The sequence below is a fragment of the Xenopus tropicalis genome, chromosome 8 (genome assembly GCF_000004195.4).
Source record: "Xenopus tropicalis strain Nigerian chromosome 8, UCB_Xtro_10.0, whole genome shotgun sequence".
Taxonomy (NCBI): domain Eukaryota; kingdom Metazoa; phylum Chordata; class Amphibia; order Anura; family Pipidae; genus Xenopus; species Xenopus tropicalis.
The window spans coordinates 134,473,402-134,495,593 of NC_030684.2; the positions used below are offsets into that span (position 1 = coordinate 134,473,402).

Genomic DNA, 22,192 nt, shown 5'->3' on the forward strand with positions numbered 1-22,192 from the left:
ACTCTACATATTTTATTCAAACAGATAAACAACAGAAAAGAAAGAAATACAGTTTCTGGCTGGGAAGGGAATCATCCACCAATTTTCGCCACAATTGTAGAGGAGGAGGATCTAGGGACTTCCAATGCAATAGAATGGATTTCTTAGCATAGTAAAGCAGCTGCAGATACACAGTCTAGAGTAAGAGCGGAGTTGCAGGTCTCCAGTCAGCCCTAGCAGGCAAAGCTCTGGAGAGTGGATATTTGGGAAGGCAAGCTTCTCATTGAGAAACTGTAACACTTCCCCCCAGAATCTCTGTATCACTGGGCAGGCCCAGAAAACATGAAACAGGGTGCCTACATTACTTCTGCACTTGGGACATTGGTCGGACACATTGTGTCCATGTGATTAAAAGTAAGATTGTTTAGAATGGAATGTAACCCCTTTTTGGCTAAAAAGCACTTTAAACCCAGGCTATGGTTAGAGCATGGGGCACATTGGACTCTCATACATCAGGACGGGCCTCCGCTAAGTGGGAGAATGGATGGAGGATGTTGTTGAACTATACCTCCCACTGCCACTGTGTAGTGTATTAGGTGTAAATGCTGAATATAGAATAGATAATGGACGCCAGGAGCTCTTGCAGATGAACTAAATAAAGCTTTATTGTCCAAGACAATGTATCTTCAGGGTATTTCAATATACTCACTCAGATGTTAAGCAGACCAGCATGCAGAATTACAATAGATATTGCAAATGATCAACAGGTGGAATATGATAGGTATAGGTAGGTACAGGCAGCTCACCGGTGTTGTCCCTTCTCATCCAGAGGTAGGGAAAGGCATATTTGCTAACCTGATCCCCTAGCACAGGATTCTGCAACCTTTAAGACATAAAGAGCCACTTGGACCCGTTTTCGAAAAGAAAAAAAAACTTGGAGCCGCAAAATGTGCCAGAGTCCAATAGCCCCCCCTATAATGTGCCAGAGTCCCCCCTAATGTGCCAGCCCCCCCTATAATGTGCCAGAGTCCCCCCTAATGTGCCAGGCCCCCCTATAATGTGCCAGAGTCCCTCCTAATGTGCCAGGCCCCCCTATAATGTGCCAGAGTCCCCCCTAATGTGCCAGAGTCCCCCTAATGTGCCAGGCCCCCCTATAATGTGTCAGAGTCCCCCCTAATGTGCCAGGCCCCCCTATAATGTGCCAGAGTCCCCCCTAATGTGCCAGGCCCCCCTATAATGTGCCAGAGTCCCCCCTAATGTGCCAGGCCCCCCTAATGTGCCAGGCCCCCCTATAAAGTGCCAGAGTCCCCGTAATGTGCCAGGCCCCCCTATAATGTGCCAGAGTCCCCCCTATAATGTGCCAGAGTCCCCCCTATAATGTGCCAGAGTCCCCCCTATAATGTGCCGGAGTCCCCCCTAATGTGCCAGGCCCCCCTAAAAGTGTGACTTACCTCCTGAGAGCGAATCACGCGCCTTCCTTCAGCCCGGTCCTCCTGCAGTCTGGCTTCAGTCCTCTTCAGCGCTGGCGCCGCGATGACGTCATCGCGGTCCGGCGGCCTCTCTGATAGGCTGCCGGCCAGCGGCAGCACACACATCATCCTCCGCGGAGAGCAGCGCCTGAAAAGCCACTGAAAGACTAGAAGTCAGTAGTCTTTCAGTGGCTTTTCAGGCGCGCTGCTCGCCGCGGAGGATGTTAGTCACCAGCCTGACCCTGACGAGCCGCGGGTTGCCGACCTCTGCCCTAGCACTTCTGTGTCCCTACAATAAGGCAATAAAGGCCTAGTAGGAAGACTTCTCCTTTCCTATTATCCTAGATGGGGCTGCCCTTGCTATATAAGTCTGACTGATCTCATCCTGGAGGGTGCTATTACAAATACTGCTATGCTGTCTTTTCCTCATTCAGGGGGCCCTGTCCCCAACTTATCAGATGAAATGCTACTGGGGCCTTAGTGCTCCAGGCTCAGTGGACTGATGCCTGAAAGCAGTGGCAGCCAAAGAGGAAGTCACTCCCTCCTGCTAGGCACTATATCAGCCTGCAGGGGGCGTGTACAACCAGGCTAAACCTATAAAGGATAGCTTTACACTGTAAACTGAGTACAAGGGCTTCTGCCCAATGATAGCAAAGGTGTGAAGAGGTAGGGGATAAAGCTATGGGGAGCTTAACCCTATGGGTCCCTACAGGAGCACTGTGCAGGGAGCTGTTCTGTAGTTTCTCATACCATTTTGATCACTGCTGCTATTCTTAAACCAGATCCGCTCCAAAGTCTTTTCTTCAGTGCAGCTCAGATGGGCTCTCCAACTCCAGCTTCTTTTTGGCTGCTCCCAGGAAATAAACATGATTTCTCAATCTTGCCACCTTATCCCAAGTACGTAATCTCTGGTTACACTGCTGGCTAAGGCTCTAAGGCAGTGATCCCCAACCAGTGTCTCAATATGTTGCTCCCCGACCCCTTGGATGTTGCTCTCAGTGCCCCCAAACCAGGTAAGTTTTAGATCGCATATGGAGCAGTGGGTAGAGGTCCCCATTGCTCTGTATGGGAGAAAAATGGCTACACTTTGGGGCAGCGGGGCGGCATGCCATCCCTAAATTTGTAGCCTCTCCACAAATCCGGGCCTGTCAATATTAAAAATAGTATCCCAAACTCAGTACAAAGTCTTTTCTGGTGCCTAAGGTGGGCCATGAGGATGTTGGTTTAGGAAGCTATAACTTATATATGTAATTCAGAGTCCTGTATTTTAATTGCTAAAGGGAGTGAGGGGTATTGTGGTAATCCTTCAGTATGCTGTAGGCTTTCTAGTCATACTAAAGTAAAACCCAGAGAGCAGACAAAGTAACTCAGCTGAAAGTGCTGCAATAAAAGTCATTAAGGGAAAGTCACAAGTTACTTTGTCTGCTCTCCGGGTTTTCCCTTTGTATTACTGAGTAGCACTTACAGTACAGGCTAATGTCACTCTTTTTCTTCAGAACAGAGAAAAAATGTCTCTCCTCATATTAAAAATATAAAGGAGATTAGATGCTCCATTTTTTGTGGTATTTGGAAGGAAACTGAGGTGGAAATGTCATGGAGTCTGTAGCAGATAAAGAAACTGCATCCTCCATGAACACTGAGGTAAAAATCTAACTTCCCTGATAAGCTACGCCCCTTCCTGCTCTATACTGTCCAATCAGCACTGAGCAGACCTGTGCTTGCTCCCACATATTGAAGCACGTCAGAAGGGGAAAGCAGAAATGTGGTAAAATCACTATGCCGTGTAATGGTGGGATTACTGTGTATTTATTGCTGGGTGGGCAATGTACTGTGTAATTCTGTGGGTCACTGTGCCGTGTAATGGTGGGATTACTGTGTATTTATTGCTGGGTGGGCAATGTACTGTGTAATTCTGTGGGTCACTGTGCCGTGTAATGGTGGGATTACTGTGTATTTATTGCTGGGTGGGCAATGTACTGTGTAATTCTGTGGGTCACTGTGCCGTGTAATGGTGGGATTACTGTGTATTTATTGCTGGGTGGGCAATGTACTGTGTAATTCTGTGGGTCACTGTGCCGTGTAATGGTGGGATTACTGTGTATTTATTGCTGGGTGGGCAATGTACTGTGTAATTCTGTGGGTCACTGTGCCGTGTAATGGTGGGATTACTGTGTATTTATTGCTGGGTGGGCAATGTACTGTGTAATTCTGTGGGTCACTGTGCCGTGTAATGGTGGGATTACTGTGTATTTATTGCTGGGTGGGCAATGTACTGTGTAATTCTGTGGGTCACTGTGCCGTGTAATGGTGGGATTACTGTGTATTTATTGCTGGGTGGGCAATGTACTGTGTAATTCTGTGGGTCACTGTGCCGTGTAATGGTGGGATTACTGGGTATTTATTGCTGGGTGTGTAATGTACTATGTAATTCTGTGGGTCACTGTGCCGTGTAATGGTGGGATTACTGGGTATTTATTGCTGGGTGGGCAATGTACTATGTAATTCTGTGGGTCACTGTGCCGTGTAATGGTGGGATTACTGTGTATTTATTGCTGGGTGGGCAATGTACTATGTAATTCTGTGGGTCACTGTGCCGTGTAATGGTGGGATTACTGTGTATTTATTGCTGGGTGGGCAATGTACTATGTAATTCTGTGGGTCACTGTGCCGTGTAATGGTGGGATTACTGTGTATTTATTGCTGGGTGGGCAATGTACTATGTAATTCTGTGGGTCACTGTGCCGTGTAATGGTGGGATTACTGTGTATTTATTGCTGGGTGGGCAATGTACTGTGTAATTCTGTGGGTCACTGTGCCGTGTAATGGTGGGATTACTGTGTATTTATTGCTGGGTGGGCAATGTACTATGTAATTCTGTGGGTCACTGTGCCGTGTAATGGTGGGATTACTGTGTATTTATTGCTGGGTGGGCAATGTACTATGTAATTCTGTGGGTCACTGTGCCGTGTAATGGTGGGATTACTGTGTATTTATTGCTGGGTGGGCAATGTACTGTGTAATTCTGTGGGTCACTGTGCCGTGTAATGGTGGGATTACTGTGTATTTATTGCTGGGTGGGCAATGTACTGTGTAATTCTGTGGGTCACTGTGCTGTGTAATGGTGGGATTACTGTGTATTTATTGCTGGGTGGGCAATGTACTGTGTAATTCTGTGGGTCACTGAGAAACATTGGTGTCTCTCTTTCCACCTTTACTTCTAAGACCCCACTTCTCTTGCAATTAAATGTGGGGTTTAAAGGCTTTGCAAATCATCCCATTCTCTTTTTATTTAAATGGGGTTGCATTAGTATTATTAATTATAATAATAATTATTATTATTAGTATTATTATTTGAATAATAATACTAATAATACTAAATAATAATTTTTACAATAAATGGGTATATTAAACAAACTATATTTCAAGCACAGTTAGTAGGTAAATACAGGCACAAATCAGTACAGACACATATCAGAGGCAACTGGACCAGTCCCTGGATCACCATGTAGTAAGAGTTAATTTCAGTAACCCTGTATATTCTCAGTAGGAACGGAAGTGTAATCATAGGCACCACAAAGGGAGTAAATAAATATGTTTAATGTTATATACAGTAAGTGCAAAAGGCTTCACGTTCTCCTGTGATCAACATACGTGTATAGTAACAGCCTGAACCCCAAACGGCACTAATGGAGCTCAGCCGGACGGGGCGTATGGTGGTTTCTCTAAACAAATTCAGCAAAAGTATACACATCATTATTGATTCCATGGGGATGCAAAACATTAACCTACTGTATGTACCCATCACACTTTATACTATTTCAGCTTCAACACATTTCCCCCCACATTTTAACTAATGGATTGAATTTTCAAATGCATGTATCGGTTCTTAGCACTAAATTAAACAACTTTGTAATGTCTTTGAAATGTCTCTCTATTCACTTGTTTTTTAGATTTCTCCGCTTGTGACCTGTTGCAAACTGCCATCCTGTGCTCTTGTAAATATGCCCTTCTGTGTGCAGTTCAGACTGGGGGCTCATTTACTTATGCCCAGTACAGAAGTGCAAGATCACTAAGAGGCACAAAGTCGGGCCCTTTAGTTCTTATTTTCAATGTACTGCCATTCAGGGCATCCCTTTACTTTGCACCTTGTGCTGAATTAAAAATGCAACAGAGTGCAGCGCTGTTGGGTGCAAGGCAGCCCTATACTTGTAACACCTGTACTTAAAGGAGAAGGAAAGGCTAAGTCACTTGGGGGTGCCAAAATATTAAGAACCCTCAAGTGACTTCAATCGCTTACCTTGTACCCCGGGCTGGTGCCCCTGTTAGGAGAAAACAGCACCAGCCCGGGGCGATGCGCTTCCTCCTTCCTGCTTCATTTTGCCGGCAAATTCCCGGAACAGGCGCATGTGCAGTAGAGTGAAAAGCCGACTTCTCTGTTATAGGACAGGAATGTAACTAATAAGAAACATAATATGTATTTCACAATGTGCAAGCCATGCAAGGACACTATTTGGGAAAAAAACAAACAATTGTGAGATTTTCAAGCCTTGCTGTTTGCAGTTACAAAATGGGGATATATTTCTAAAATGGAGTATGATATGCTAAGCTCCCAGGTATATCAAAGTATATGAATATTTGGATAAATTATTATATCAATATGTGAGTATAAAATATTATGTCAAACCTTACAATACCTCCCAACATTTGAAAAATGAAAAGAGGGACAAAAAGATTTGGTGTGTTCAGCACGGCAAATTTTTTGACCATGTCCACTTTTGTGGCCACGCCCAATTACCACACCCCATTTTTAAAAAAAAAATACTTTTATATAGTTGAAATGGCAGGATCAGATGCAAATGTGCTATACCCTAATACTGTGCTACCTAAGGAAAACAATATAGAAACTCCTACAAAATACAAATATAGAGAGAAGGCAGTCAGTTATAAGTGAGTTATAAGTGAGTTATAGCAGCTTGTGCCCCCATAGAAAGTACCCCCATACACAATGCCACCATAGAAAGTGCCCCCATAGACCTTACCCCCCATACATAAAACCCCCATAGTAAGTGCCCCACTAGACAGTACCCCCCATACACAATGGCCCCATAGTAAGTGCCCCCATAGACAGAACTTCCCATACACAGTAGCCCCCATAGGCACTATGGCCCTTTTATAAGGTTGCGCCCTGTGCGTATTGACATCACACGTATGCATGGGGCGCTGTGCTGGATAGTTCAATGAATGTCCCGCATTTCTGTAATCTATTACGGAAATACAGGACATTCATTAAACTATCCGGGATGGCAGGATGCGCTATATAAACTGGGACTGTCCCGCGGAAAGCAGGACAGTTGGGGGGTATGGTATATATACAATATAAATGTAACACTATAAGGCTGATTAGTAATTAATACAGACAATGACTACATGGCAGCTCAGAACCCAGTGCAATTAGTATCAGAATTTGATACTCACCCCAACTTGAAATTTTTAGAGAAACAATATCAGAAAATATAAGTAAGTAAAAATGTAACAGACTCCGTTTCTAACAAAAATAATTACAGATTAAATAAATAAATACTGGAGACAAGATTTCCTGAACATACAATTAAGCAGAAACTCCTCTGCTAAAATGAGAACCAAATTTGTCCCATGTTTGCGTGGGCACTGCAACTTCAAATGGTCGAGCCAAAAGGGCAGATTTACTAATCCACAAATGCTCTGAGCATTCGATCTGCATATTTTCAGCAACTTTTTCATATTTTTCATGACTTTTTCGTACTTTGCGACAAAATTTGTGCGACAAATTCGTATTGTCGCGCCGAGTATGAAAGTCTCAGATTCATTCAAGCTTCATTATCGTGACTTTCCTTGGGCCGGGTTGGAGCTGCAGAGTGCCTTTGAGCCCTATGGGATACTTTCCTTGGGCCGGGTTGGAGCTGCAGAGTGCCATTGAGCCCTATGGGAGACTTTCCTTGGGCCGGGTTGGAGCTGCAGGGTGCCATTGAGCCCTATGGGAGACTTTCCTTGGGCCGGGTTGGAGCTGCAGAGTGTCATTGAGCCCTATGGGAGGCTTTCCTTGGGCCGGGTTGGAGCTGCAGAGTGCCATTGAGCCCTATGGGAGACTTTCCTTGGGCCAGGTTGGAGCTGCAGAGTGCCATTGAGCCCTATGGGAGACTTTCCTTGGGCCGGGTTGGAGCTGCAGAGTGCCATTGAGCCCTATGGGAGACTTTCCTTGGGCCGGGTTGGAGCTGCAGGGTGCCATTGAGCCCTATGGGAGACTTTCCTTGGGCCAGGTTGGAGCTGCAGGGTGCCATTGAGCCCTATGGGAGACTTTCCTTGGGCCAGGTTGGAGCTGCAGAGTGTCATTGAGCCCTATGGGAGGCTTTCCTTGGGCCAGGTTGGAGCTGCAGAGTGCCATTGAGCCCTATGGGAGACTTTCCTTGGGCCAGGTTGGAGCTGCAGAGTGCCATTGAGCCCTATGGGAGACTTTCCTTGGGCCGGGTTGGAGCTGCAGGGTGCCATTGAGCCCTATGGGAGACTTTCCTTGGGCCGGGTTGGAGCTGCAGGGTGCCATTGAGCCCTATGGGAGACTTTCCTTGGGCCGGGTTGGAGCTGCAGGGTGCCATTGAGCCCTATGGGAGACTTTCCTTGGGCCAGGTTGGAGCTGCAGAGTGCCATTGAGCCCTATGGGAGGCTTTCCTTGGGCCAGGTTGGAGCTGCAGAGTGCCATTGAGCCCTATGGGAGACTTTCCTTGGGTCGGGTTGGAGCTGCAGAGTGCCATTGAGCCCTATGGCAGACTTTCCTTGGGCCGGGTTGGAGCTGCAGAGTGCCATTGAGCCCTATGGGAGACTTTCCTTGGGCCGGGTTGGAGCTGCAGAGTGCCATTGAGCCCTATGGGAGGCTTTCCTTGGGCCGGGTTGGAGCTGCAGAGTGCCATTGAGCCCTATGGGAGACTTTCCTTGGGCCGGGTTGGAGCTGCAGAGTGCCATTGAGCCCTATGGGAGACTTTCCTTGGGCCAGGTTGGAGCTGCAGAGTGCCATTGAGCCCTATGGGAGACTTTCCTTGGGCCGGGTTGGAGCTGCAGAGTGCCATTGAGCCCTATGGGAGGCTTTCCTTGGGCCAGGTTGGAGCTGCAGAGTGCCATTGAGCCCTATGGGAGACTTTCCTTGGGCCGGGTTGGAGCTGCAGAGTGCCATTGAGCCCTATGGGAGACTTTCCTTGGGCCGGGTTGGAGCTGCAGAGTGCCATTGAGCCCTATGGGAGACTTTCCTTGGGCCGGGTTGGAGCTGCAGAGTGCCATTGAGCCCTATGGGAGACTTTCCTTGGGCCGGGTTGGAGCTGCAGAGTGCCATTGAGCCCTATGGGAGGCTTCCAAAATCATGCACAGAAGGATCAAAGTCAAAAGTTTTCCTGCATTTTACAATCGTTCGGAAACAAAAATTTTGTGGCTTTCGGATCGCCAATACGATATTATCATGACTAATACGATTTCTTCATAATCATATTCGTGATATTTGCGATCTTAAGAAATTATCATATCCAATCCGAATTTATCCCATTCGGGATTTGAACTCGCGTTTTCATGAATGTGCCCCCTTGTGTAACGAGCTTAGAGATGGAAGGGGGGATTTTGCTCATTAGTCTGCAGATGGATACAGCCCAATGCCTTACATCACCAAAATGACTTTCTCAAGGGTAAAATTTATTTTGCCCTTGACAAAGTCATTTTGTTGATGAAGGGCTATTTTATATACGGAATAAAGTTACAGTAAGGGAGATTGCCTATCTTTTTTCCTTTTTTATAGACTCCATTTTGTGTCTCATTTTGGCCCATTTGTTACACTTCAATAGCAGATGAAAAAAGTTCTGGGGCACCATATGATTCCCAACAGGGGGCTCTACAAAATATTCTCTTGCAGTGCAGTTTCCTGTTCATTTGTGCTCGCACTCTGCTGGCTGTCTTTAAATCCTATAAAAGTAAAAGGAATATGGTTACAGAACTCATCAATGACTTCTAATATCCTTATCATTTACAGTAGGGGGTACATTATCCCTTATAATACATGAGTGATACTCAGAGTTCCCTGTATAACTCAGCCTGCAGCCTTGTGCCTTTATATGGGCACAGAACCCCTCAGTGACTGCTAATATCCTTATCATTTACAGTAGGGGGTACATTATCCCTTATAATACATGAGTGATACTCAGAGTTCCCTGTATAACTCAGCCTGCAGCCTTGTGCCTTTATATGGGCACAGAACCCCTCAGTGACTGCTAATATCCTTATCATGTACAATATAACTTAATGTAAAGAAAGAAATAATTCTATATATAAATTAAACGATACCTTTCATTTTTCTTTGTATAAAAAATCCCAGGCCAAAAGCAAGGAAGAGAACAATCACACCGACAGCAATAAGGATGTAAGTAATATTTGAATTCTTGGTTTCTGTTTCTACAGAATGAATAGAGAGAGGCAGATCATTACTGACAGACACACTCACACCCATAATCACTGAATTACACACACAGCCATCAGATTTGGCAGTACTGGCATTGGCAAGGGGACTCCTCAATTGCCCTTCTCTTTCAACTATCCCTCTGAACCCCATTGTTACATACCTTAAAACACCAGGAGCCAGAAATGGGTAAAAAGAGATCACAGCCATAGTGCTGATGTCAAGTCTTCAGTTAGGAACGGCAGAGCATAGTAGCAATCTCTTATGGAATTCTGGCTTTGAATTTTGCCTTGGGGTGAGGCTGGCAAGGTCCTATTTATTTGATAAAATGTGAATAATTATTGAGGAGTCCCCTTGCCAGGAAAATTCACCCAATTTCTATTCATTCCTATGGGATTCTTAGAAGCACATTTATCAGATGGTGAATTCTAAGTTTCACCCATTGATAACACTCACCAAAGAGAACAACCAGTGGGTTTTCCAAACTGCTGTGATCTATATGGCAGGAGTAAGTGGCGCCCCCCTCTGGTGTTACCCCCACACTGACTCTGATCTGATAGGTGCCATCAGGGTTTGGCAGGATCTGTGCTGCCTCCTCTGAGTGAATCTCATCTCTCCCATTCTTTATCCACTTCACTTCCACATCTCGGGGGTAGAACCCATACACCCGGCAGTGCAGTTTGGTGCCACTCTCTGACTCTGAACTTGACAATTTTACACGGGGCACTGTTAGGAAAAAGACGAATAAAAACATTGAGTTTTTTTAAAGCTTGCAGACATGTTCTTATGATTCTTTTGGATTTGATATCCAAGTTTCAATAACCTGATTGAGACAATTAAAAAGTGTAGAAAGCCATTTCCTACCAATGAGCATGAGGGTCACAGTCTGGCTCTTCTACCCACATCCAGTAACAAAGCAAGTTTCAAATTGTCTAAAGCAGGGATCCCCAACCTTTCTTTCTCGTGAGCCACAGTCAAATGTAAAAAGACTTGGGGAGCAACACAAGCACCATAAAAGTTCATGGAGGAGCCAAATAAGGGCTGTGATTGGCTATTAGGCAGCCTCTATGCACCCTATCAGCTTACAGGGGCTTTATTTGGTAGGAAATCTTGTTTTTATTCAACTAAAACTTGCCCCCAAGTCAGAAATTCAAAAATAACTCCCTGGTTTGGGGGCACTGAGAGCAATGTCCGAGGGGTTGGGGAGCAACATGTTACCCCTTAGCCACTGGTTGGGGATCACTGCTCTAAAGCAAAGGACAGTGTATACTAAGCACATCTATCCCACCTGTACTGCATATATTCCCTCTGTTTGCCAGCGCCATCACATTTTCCTAAAACAAATAGCAGCTTTCACCCAGTGGGCATTTTCCTTCTGACACATCATTTGTGACATTTACATCTGCAAACAGCACATGTGCACAAGAAGAATGCAGGTTTACACAGGCAGCACTTACCTGCCTGCTTTGACTGAGCACTGTAGTCATTAAACTGAGCTCAGGAGAGGAGGTTGGGAGAAAAAACATGTTTTTCAAGCAGAGTACACAGCTAGAGCAGAATTTCTATGGAAACCATATTTGGCTATAAAATAGTTAAAACCCAGGCTAGTATTATGATTATTATAGTATTAGTATTATTATTATGATAGTATTATGATAGAGCATGGGTTACATGCAACTCTTTTAAACAGGATGGGCCTTCACTCTATGGAAGAGATCATGTCATGTGGAGCAAGGGTGTAGTGGAACTACAACTCACTGTAGCTGTGTAGTGCAGATTTAGCAAAGATAGATGCCAGAAGGTTCTTGCTGTTGAACTATAGTACTGTTTATTGTCAAAGACAAGTAGCAATGCAGGGTTATACTCACAAATGCAGATATAGATGTTAAATGATAGTAATACAAGAGAGGATGCACACCGGTTTATCCCACCTTCTATGCACCTGTCAGCTTGGCACCCCTTTGGAAACAGGGGTAGATACTTCAGTCCTCAGGTTGATAACCCCTAGCTTGAGAGTCCTCCAGGTGACTAGGGATCAGGGTTGTGGATACTGCCTGTCTCCTATGTCTACTCTGTGGCCCTGTGCTGAGGCAACATTGTCGGATAGAAGAGTACTTCCAGAGCTACTTTCCTTGGTGGGGCTTGAAACTGCCCTTGCTTCCTTCCCTCTCTACCTCAATCTCCTAAAGAGTGCTCTTACAAGAGTAACTATCTAGCTGGTCCTCGTTCATTGGGTCCCTGTCCTCAACTTCACCAGAGTGGATGGTGACACTCTGGAGCAATAAGGCTTTACTGGGGCCTATTCTGATCCCAGGCTCAGTGGAGCTGTTTCTTGAGGTTCAGAGGCAGCCAAAGAGGAAGCCACATCTCCTGCTAAACACTATATGAGGGGTGTGATCAACCAAAATAACCAATAGGTATAACTATAAACTGATACATGGGACTTTGCCCCGTTACAGCAGAACTCAGGAAGTGGTAGGGTTTAAAGCCATAGGGGCAGATTAACCCCATGGGCCCCTACATTTGTTTAATCTGAGCAGAACTGAGAATGCTCAGTACGCCAAGAGCCCCTGCCCTTCCTCAGGGAGGGGGCCAAATGGTTTAGAGGAGGAGAATGAATCATAAGTGATTAAGGGGATGCTGCAGCCTTACTATTAACCTTTTAACAACAGTTGTGGCAGGTATTCAAAGATTTCAAAGAGGCTGTTCACTAATTACATTACAATTACTGTATATAGGCACCCACGCCCCACAGGTGCCTATATATAGATACAGCCCTGGAAGGTAGGTAACACAAATATCTAATACCTGCCTCAATGGGTTTCATGTAACACTTGTGCCTGGATCCTACGCTCATACATCTCTCAGGCAGCTAGAACCCACTTGAAAATGTTCAGTGATAACATATGTGTGTGTGAATATTAGTCATGAACTGAATTTGGGGGGGTTCCCAGATATAGTTGGGGAAATAAAAAAAATGAATAGGAATATTTATTTACTTTAGTGTGGCCTTAACCAAACTGACCACTGAAAGAACATATTTTTGCTTGTGGATGATCCTGTACTGTTCCAAGGTTCAAGTAAATACAAATTAAGGTGTGGATTCTAATTCTTAGATTTAATCAAATGTAGAGCAGTTAGAATCCTGTACCTCATAAAAATTCATTTAAAGTGCATTTGCATAGTAGAAATGTTGGTTTGTGAGCTCACCTTTCTCATCCAAGTAACTCTTTATATATGGTAGATACAATGTCAAATGCTGAGTGCACCTATTTTCCATTAATATTTTATATTTCTTTGCAAATGCCTGTTTATTCACCCACTGTGCCAGAAGCACGGCCTCTCTGGTCACAGGTACAAACTCCACTGTCTCTTTATCAAACACTACGAGCTGTTTGCCATCTAATGCTCCCTCTTCGTATACATCAACTGTACCATCTTCATGCAGCACACAGGCAGCCTGGATTTGGAACACGTAATTAATATCTGCAATAAAAAGGTTCAGAGTTACATAGAAATTCTGGTCAAAGTCTAAGTATAGCCAGGCACACAAATGACACCATGTTACTATTGTCAGCCAGACTCGCTATTGCAATGGGCATCAATCATATAAAAATTGTGGGCTAATAGAGACTGTACTCCAATTTGGAGAAACAATATTGTTTTGACTATGAAGATTTTCATTCATCCAGGTCATGGTATATCTAGTATAAGTAAATGTAAAGCAAATGGACTTGCTAAGTAATCATTGAAGATGTTACACAAAGATGGAGCCCCACTCAGGCCTATTGGTAGCAGCATCAATTCAGTGACTTACAGCAGCAAAATACTTGTAAGTATAACAGTGCATAATATCCAAAATGCCAAAGAGTTTGTCACCAAGATTCATGGAATTAACTAGAGGCAGAAGAAACAATGATATCATATGATGTCACTACACTGTTCACATGTATACCTACCCACAGAGGCAATTTTACCTTAACACCACATACATCAAATACAAGGACATTTTACAGGCAGAAACTTGGCTGTGCAATGGGTTCACCAGTTTCTCCCATTGTAGCCAACTTGTATATGGAGGAAGTGGAAAGGAAGGCCATAATTACATTCAATGGAATTACACCAAGTCACTGTTTCAGTTTTGTAGATGAAACTTTGGTTAAAATCAGATCCAATGAAGTGGCGGCCTTTTCAGAACACATTAACTCAGTGGACAATAACATCAAGTTTGCAAGGGAGGGTGTCTATAAGAACAAACTTCCTTTTTTGATATCAATGCAAGAGGGGGGTTACTTGAAAACAGAAGTATACAGGAAACTCACTCTTACGGAGTATGAGTCTCAGAGGAGCACTAAAAGCTTGTGGCTACCCAGACTGGGCCTCTGTCAAAACAACAGCAACTAAGCCCAACAGGAACACCAAATGGAATAACTGATACACCCAAAGGATCCAACACCAAAGGAAAAACAAAGCAATGTGGTATACACAGTCCAGTCTAGTGAGGAGTGCACAGACCTATACATTGGTGAGACAAAGCAACTGCTGTTAAAGCAAATGGCTCAGCACAGGAGGGCAAACTCTACAGGGCAAGACTCTGCTGTATTTCTACACCTAAAAGACAAGGTACATTACTTTGAGAATAGCAACATCCAAACTTTGGACAAAGAAGACCACTGGTTTGAAATAGGTGTAAAATATTCTATTCATGTTAAGGTGGAGAAACCATCCCTAAACAGAGGTGGGGGCCTTCGACACCATCTGTCTGCTACATACAATGCTGTTCTAACATCTGTACCCCGGCAGTTTCAGAACTCTTCACACATCCATTCATGCAACTCAAGTAACACCTGTCTCTATGAGTTGCATGATACTTTAGTAATCCTATCACAGTAACCCCACAGCATTCACACCTCTATGAGTTGCAGGTGTCACCTCTCTGAAGAGTTACAGTGCGCCATTGTGATTGGATTAGTGGAAGAGTACATATGCTGAGACCTTCCCATACCAGTCAGTTGAACTGAAGAAGCTGCTCGGATGAGTAGTGAAACTACTTGCTTTAGATTTACCTATACTAGATAATACTGATTTCGTTTTTAAAAATTCGGGTAGCGATCTCTATGCAGTGCACAATAGCATGACAGGCTCTGGCTGGTATGATATAAACACACATTTTAATTTGTATTCAGGTATTTTATTTGAATATTAATCTTACCATAAGTCATGTTTGAAGAATCCATAATAAAGTTCATGATCGCTTTTTGCATTGTTTCAATTAGTTGTGCCTGTTTGTTCAGACCTTCCGAGTGTTCAGAAAATACCATCAGAGACTGAATCAAAAACTCAGCGTGGCGCGTGTCACTGTTGTACCTTCCGTACCGCACGTCATCCACATACGCAATGACTGAATATTGCGGCAGGCCTGGGTAGGCAGTGGATAACATGGTTATATAATATTTTAGTGTGTGACTTCCTAAAAAAAACAAAAACAGAAAAATGTTAACTGGATCAGTGATAAGAACAGCTGGGAAACAACTTTTCTTTCTTGCCAGCTGGTACCATAGCATGGCCCAATGGGCTCCCAGGGTACTAGAGCATTTCCATTAGGGCCCACACCCTAGTAGGCCCAGCCAAGAATAATTGCCAGCAAACCTTTCTTCCATTATGCACCTATTTAATATCTATAACAGTCTGCATGTACATTTATAGTTTTTGAATTAGCCCCAAGTGTCAGGTTTCCTGGTGGGCCCCAAGGGGGCCAGTCTGACTGTAAGGAGGTTAAATAAAGCTTTATTTTAAACCTGCAGATGGTACCAACCCTTAAGGTTGGCCTGTAGGGGAGTTTCCCTAGAGGAGCTTAAGTGTATAAGATGTGCACTTCCCCTTTGGCCTAGGAACATCAAGAGGAAAGATACGCTTTGGAGCCAGAGGAGAGAAATGCCATCCCAACTAGAATTAGGGTGAGTAGGAGTTCAGTATTAGGACCACCTCAGAGGTGGTAGGTAGTTAGTTAGCTGGGCAGTCTGAGGTGACGAGGTCTATGTAACTGATTATTTGGAGAGAGTCGAGTTCCCAGTGCCCCAGTGTTGTACATTGCCCCCTGTGAGAAGCTGCTTTAATAAAAGTCTGTCTTGGTTCATTGCACGTCCGTATGAGAGATATTGGCCTGTCACAGTAAAGGCCTTCCCACATCCCTTTTCCAGTTCTACCAGCCACAGGCAGCCCCTAACATTATGCTAACCTCCTAAGGTTAAAGGGACACTGCCATGATTTTTATGGTATACATTGTATTCCTAAATGACACTGTTTACATATTCATGAACCAACAAATGTATTTGTAGCTGTAATATTGGTGTGTAGGCGCCATCTCAGTGCCTTGTGCCTGAGTCTGAGCTTTCAGCCAGCGCTACACATTAGAACAAATAAGCTATTGTTTCTCCTACTCAGTGTAACTGGAGGAGTCATGAACGCAATTTGGATTTTTAGCAATACAGAATTCAGGGAGCCACCATTTTGTTGCCTTCTGCTGATCGGCTGCTGGGGGGGTATCACTCCAACTTGCAGCGCAGCAGTAAAGTGTGCCTGAAGTTTATTAGAGCACAAGTCACATGGCTGTGGCACCCTGGGAAATGAAGAATATGTCTAGCCCCATGGGAAATTTCAAAATTAAATATAAAAAAATCTTTGTGTTTTTGAAAATCAGATTACAATGCATGATTCTGCTGGAGAAGCTCTATTAACTGATGGGTTTTGTGTTTTGTAACAAACATGTTTTCCCATGTCAGTATTGCTTTAAGAAATGAAACAGCAGAGAAAAACAAAACAGTGAGTCATTTTTAAAAAAAATGTGTATGGAAAACCACAAGCAAAAATAGGATTCACATCTTCTATGTATTTCCCTTAATACAGACAGCGTTAGGCAGATGGCATGATATAGTTTGAGTTTGGCTTAACAAACAAGAGTTACATAGGGCTGAAACAGGCTGATCTGATACCCCCCCAAGTACAACATGGGGCCAGTAGCACACAATAGGGAAGCACACACAAATCAATCAGTAAATAAATACACAAGACACTTAGAGCATTGGGGAGAAAGGCTGCAGCTGTTTTATTTTGAGCAGTACATAACATAAGACCCACACTGACCTATCTATCCACTCACATACAGACCCATACTGACCTATCTATACACTCACATACAGACCCACACTGACCTATCTATCCACTCACATACACACCCACACTGACCTATCTATCCACTCACATACACACCCACACTGACCTATCTATCCACTCACATACAGACCCACACTGACCTATCTATCCACTCACATACAGACCCACACTGACCTATCTATACACTCACATACAGACCCATACTGACCTATCTATACACTCACATACAGACCCATACTGACCTATCTATCCACTCACATACAGACCCATACTGACCTATCTATCCACTCACATACAGACCCATACTGACCTATCTATCCACTCACATACAGACCCACACTGACCTATCTATCCACTCACATACAGACCCACACTGACCTATCTATCCACTCACATACAGACCCACACTGACCTATCTATACACTAACATACAGACCCATACTGACCTATCTATCCACTCACATACAGACCCACACTGACCTATCTATCCACTCACATACAGACCCACACTGACCTATCTATCCACTCACATACAGACCCATACTGACCTATCTATACACTCACATACAGACCCATACTGACCTATCCACTCACATACAGACCCATACTGACCTATCCACTCACATACAGACCCATACTGACCTATCTATCCACTCACATACAGACCCACACTGACCTATCTATCCACTCACATACAGACCCACACTGACCTATCTATACACTCACATATATAAATTATATATACAAACATTAATATTAACTGTAGATATTAGTATCACAATAGCCTTGGATATTCTGATTGTTCAAGAACTAATCCAGGCCCCTCTTATAGGCATTAACAGAATCTGCCATTACCACATCACCTAGGAAGGGCATTCTCCAACCTCACTTCTCTCACCATGAATGCATAATTTCGTCTAGGCGTGCCGACTTGGCCATCTCGGAGGTAAAAGGAGGTGGTCCAGCGGTGGCGGATACTGGTTCAGCATGCGTTGACATCACTGACTTACTCATCCTGAGAACTCCTCTGAACATCGCTGCCCAGTGACACCCCTTTATATAGGCAGCCATCCAGCTGCAAATATCCTGTTGCTGGGGAAACAACATCTGCCTGCCTATGAACATCAATCAGACCACCTGTCCATCAACCAATCACATCTGTATGTGCAGATATATGTTCCCTTCTGGCAAATACCCCACAATGCACTGCTGTTAAATCTTTCAAGGATGACCCCAATTTGAACCCAACAGCCCGCTGAGGTAAAGCAATAGTCATAGCAACAAACTTATGCTTGCTAGCGTGCACTGCCCCATGTACCTGGGGCCAATAGGTCCAAAACTCACAATCCGATTATATTAGGGGTCTATGCAGGTTAATCGGTACAAGACCACAACTACAGGCCAAGAGTATATGTGGCTTATTTTGTCATTCATGTTGTCAGTTTGCCCCTATATATGGGCCAATAAGCTAATAACTCATGAGGGGCATGGGGCAGATGAGAGACATTAGCCTTAGGGCTCGTACACATAAGCGTTTCTACCTGCGCTTCCCTGTGGTGGGTTCTCCTGCGTTCCACTGCAGGGGGGGTAGGAAGGAGCACATCCCATTCTTTCTTACAGGGGCCACATGGGCAAAAACCCTTTCCATGCCACAGACTGGCCAAAACGTAATGTAGAGGTATGAGTAGAGATTTGTTAGCATTTAAGATTGTAAAGAGGTCCCCTGTGGGGCAGATATCCCTAGCTTTTGGTCTTTTGTCCTACAAACCCTCAAGGACATTTGTGCTTATTCCATGAGGAAGAATGGGGTGCGCTGTAGAACGCAGGAGAAGGCCACCACAAAGAAGAGAAGGTACAAACGCTCATGGATATGAGCCATTATGCAAGTAGGAAAGGGGAAAAGGGCGAAAACATACTGTGGCTCATTTATAAAGTTTGTTTGGCAAGACTGGTGCATTTAATGTGCAAACATAATTTTGAATTTTTATTTGCAGTGAGCATGTCCTTAAAGTGATACTGACACCAGAAATTAAACCTTTTTTACATTTTTCATAACATTGTCTTTGGATGAGCTTTATAATTTTGCCATTAACGTATTTCCTGAGGCTTTTACATTCCCTATCTGATTCCCCATGTCCCTCTATGAGGGGGCGGCCATATTTGTGCAGCAGGGGTCCGTTAGCATTAGGAACTATAACTGACAGGCTGAGAAGGAACAGTCAGTTTGGCAAAACAGTCAGGTTTAAGAACTTTAAGTAACAATTACTCACAAAAGCAGCCCTATCAGTGAGAAATGATCAACATGACCTATAGGGAACTTTTTATGTAGATTCATATTTTAAAAAGTAGTTTTTTTTTGTGTCAGTATCACTTTAAGAGTTTTTATTTGTGCCAATACTCTGTGTCCAAATTACCCCAAGATGCATTTATATTCGCAAAGTTAAAATTGGCACCATAATCGTGCACAAACAACATGCCCAGTGGCCATGCTCAAGCAAATTTTTTGGCGCAATTCACAGCAATTCACAAAAAATGGAAAGACGGGCACATCACTGCAAAATGTAATATATAAAGTAAGTGCAAAACAACCATATATGAAAAAAATATAAACCCACTGTAGTTTGAATAGAGAATCTGCACAGCTAAATGAGCAATATGGGAGAGAAGTAACAGAAACGAACAGCAGCAGAATGAAACCTTAGAGCCCTGGCAGCCATTCCCATAGATATTTTAGCCTTAATAGGCATCATCTGTCCCGGCCACCTAATGGGACTCCCACTGGGTCCCCTGCTTAGAAGCAGAGCTGAGGGGGGACCCAAAGAAACTTGCCCTGGCAGGGTGAATATGTCACCCAGGGGAGTCAAGAAGTCTAGTCAGTTAGGAAAGGGAAAAAAACGGTCTGCTAGGGGGCGGGTCCTTATAATCTCTTCCAATTAAGGATGGGAAGGTAGGAACCTGTCCTAGTCAGTTGGGTGGGGAATAACCCACGGTATCAGGAGTACAGAAAAGCCCTATAACAATACAATCAGACTCACCAGAATACACGGCAGGGAAGCCCAGAAGGAACACTAGAGAGATATAACAAGCCATTCTGTTACTGTGCTTCCTATACTGTCACTCGGAGCAATAATCACAATAACCTGCTCTGTTTCAAGAGCTTAAGCCCTGATTAGACCTGGAATCAATTCTGTCCAATGATAGATACAACAGTCACAGTTACCAGGCAGAAAGGGCAATTGGCAGGAAATCCATAAAGTTGCTTTAAGGGAACCTGTGACTTTTCAGTTTACACAAGGAATGTAATTTAAGTGTTAATATTATTTACATACCCTGATCTTTTCTGCATGGCTGTAACTAATACAGCAGCTTTTAAAATGAGCACAAGCCCCACAAGACCCGACTTTTTGAAAGTTGTCTCGCAAAGCCACATGGGAAATGCTACAATGCAGGAAAAATCTTGCGAGATTATATGTCAGCCATTTTTTTAAAAAAAAAGCCCGTACCTTCTGAAAGGACTTGTAATTTATTATGCACATAGCTTGCTTCTTTACTCACCCCCCCCCCCCCGGACTGGCAATAAAAGCCAATACTATCCATCTGTGTTTCCCGAGAATGTTAACGATATGTTTCTCCCAGGTTTTCTAGGAGTTTTAACATTGTTATTAGACTGTGTTCTTACATGGGACTTGGAGCTTTCTGGACCTGCCAAGCTCACTATTGTGGATTTTGCCCCTTCAGACCCCCGGGAGCAACAAATTCCTATGGATATAAATAGTTTTGATTTTCCACCGTCCTCTTCCAGAAATCCATGGCAAAGGCATAGACTCTTCATTGAACTGAGACTGCTTTTGTCCATTTGTCAGGTTCTTCATCAGGACATCTGGCCAGTGGACTGGGGGGGGTGAATTTTGGTTGTAAGTTGTAATTATTGGCCGGCATGTTGGTCTGACTTATGTTAATTCTTTCTTGTGAAGTTTGTAATAAAAAACATAAAAACCATAATGTTGTAGAAAAGCATACCATATCATAACATTGCATAACATACTTATATGCTGATCCCATATATATCAACTTAAACTAGGTTTTGTTTGTTTTAGAAAAAATGTTTAAAGACCAAAAGTTTGAAGTCACACCGTTATTGGTTTTATATGCATAACATGGAATCTGTTGTTGAACAACAACTACCACAGCATCATCTAAAGCTGAGCAGGCCCGGATTTGTGGCGAGGCCACAAAGGCCCCTGCCTAGGGCGGCAGAAACTTAGGGGCGGCATGCCGCCCCGCCGCACAAAAATTCTGACATTTTGCTCCCATACAGAGCGCTGGGGACTTCTCCCCAGCGCTCCTTATGGGAGTTTAAATGTCCGCGCATGCGCGCTTGCATCAGCGCGGCTGGGGGGAGGTGGTTTTGTTTGCGCATGCGCAGGGGGGAATAGGGGGCGGCCTAGGGGCGCCCGGATTTGGAATCTGGCGCTGAAGCTGAGTGCCTGGGTGAATGGTTAGAGTGCTGTCCAGGATACTTCTGAAACTACGGATATCAGGATTGTTGGTCTAGCAACACTTTTACAGATCTGCAGAAGGCTCAGGAAGGGGGGGGGGAGCACAGAGAACAGAGCTTTTAGCTTTACACATGACAAGTCAAGTTGGAAGGCGCGGGGGGGCTGAGCCAGGAGAAGGGAGAAAGCAGGTATGAGTTCTGAAAAGTCTAGGAATGTGTTTCTTGTTAGATTGAAACTGTGAGAGAATTTCTCTACTCTCCCTCCTATTCCCCCAGGCTGTTTGCTGTTCCTCAGGTTTAGGTAGATGCAAAATATTATTCTATGGAATTAAGGACAAAATGCACACAAGTCAGTGCCATCTCTGAGCCCTAAAATAATCTGCACCGTGCCCCTTTGTAAAGGACCTTTGTATTTCTTACCTTCAACAAAGAAAATGATGTCTGTAGGAAATAGAAATTGCCATGTTTTAATGATTGCCCCTTTGCAGCCACTTACTTAACGTGAAAATGAAAGATTAAACACCTGCATTGTCATTGTGCAAAAGGCAGTTGTACAAACGTTAAACACAGTGACAGTGGTAGGGATGCTTGCCAATTATTTCCCACAAC

The 22,192-nt window shown here is 44.0% G+C and overlaps 1 protein-coding gene across 1 annotated transcript; it reads right to left on the minus strand.

Moving 5' to 3' along the window:
- Positions 1-9,033: 9,033 nt before the first annotated feature.
- Positions 9,034-20,210, minus strand: mr1 (major histocompatibility complex, class I-related). Its single transcript, XM_002940070.5, has 6 exons — positions 20,121-20,210; positions 15,125-15,382; positions 13,123-13,398; positions 10,369-10,638; positions 9,801-9,908; positions 9,034-9,422 (listed from the first exon to the last, which is right to left on the minus strand). The coding sequence occupies exons 1-6, from the start codon at positions 20,173-20,175 to the stop codon at positions 9,352-9,354; spliced, it is 1,038 nt and encodes a 345-aa protein (XP_002940116.1). The 5' UTR covers positions 20,176-20,210; the 3' UTR covers positions 9,034-9,351.
- Positions 20,211-22,192: the final 1,982 nt, after the last annotated feature.

Bases quoted from the DNA above. Each gene is read 5' to 3' on its own strand.
- mr1 (XM_002940070.5), bottom strand. From the start codon at position 20,175: ATGGCTTGTTATATCTCTCTAGTGTTCCTTCTGGGCTTCCCTGCCGTG. The intron at 15,383-20,120 runs GTGAGTCTGATT...TGTTTTTTTTAG, and splicing joins CTTCCCTGCCGTGTATTCTG to GAAGTCACACACTAAAATAT. The intron at 9,909-10,368 runs GTGAGTGTTATC...TTCATTCTGTAG, and splicing joins CCCACTGGTTGTTCTCTTTG to AAACAGAAACCAAGAATTCA.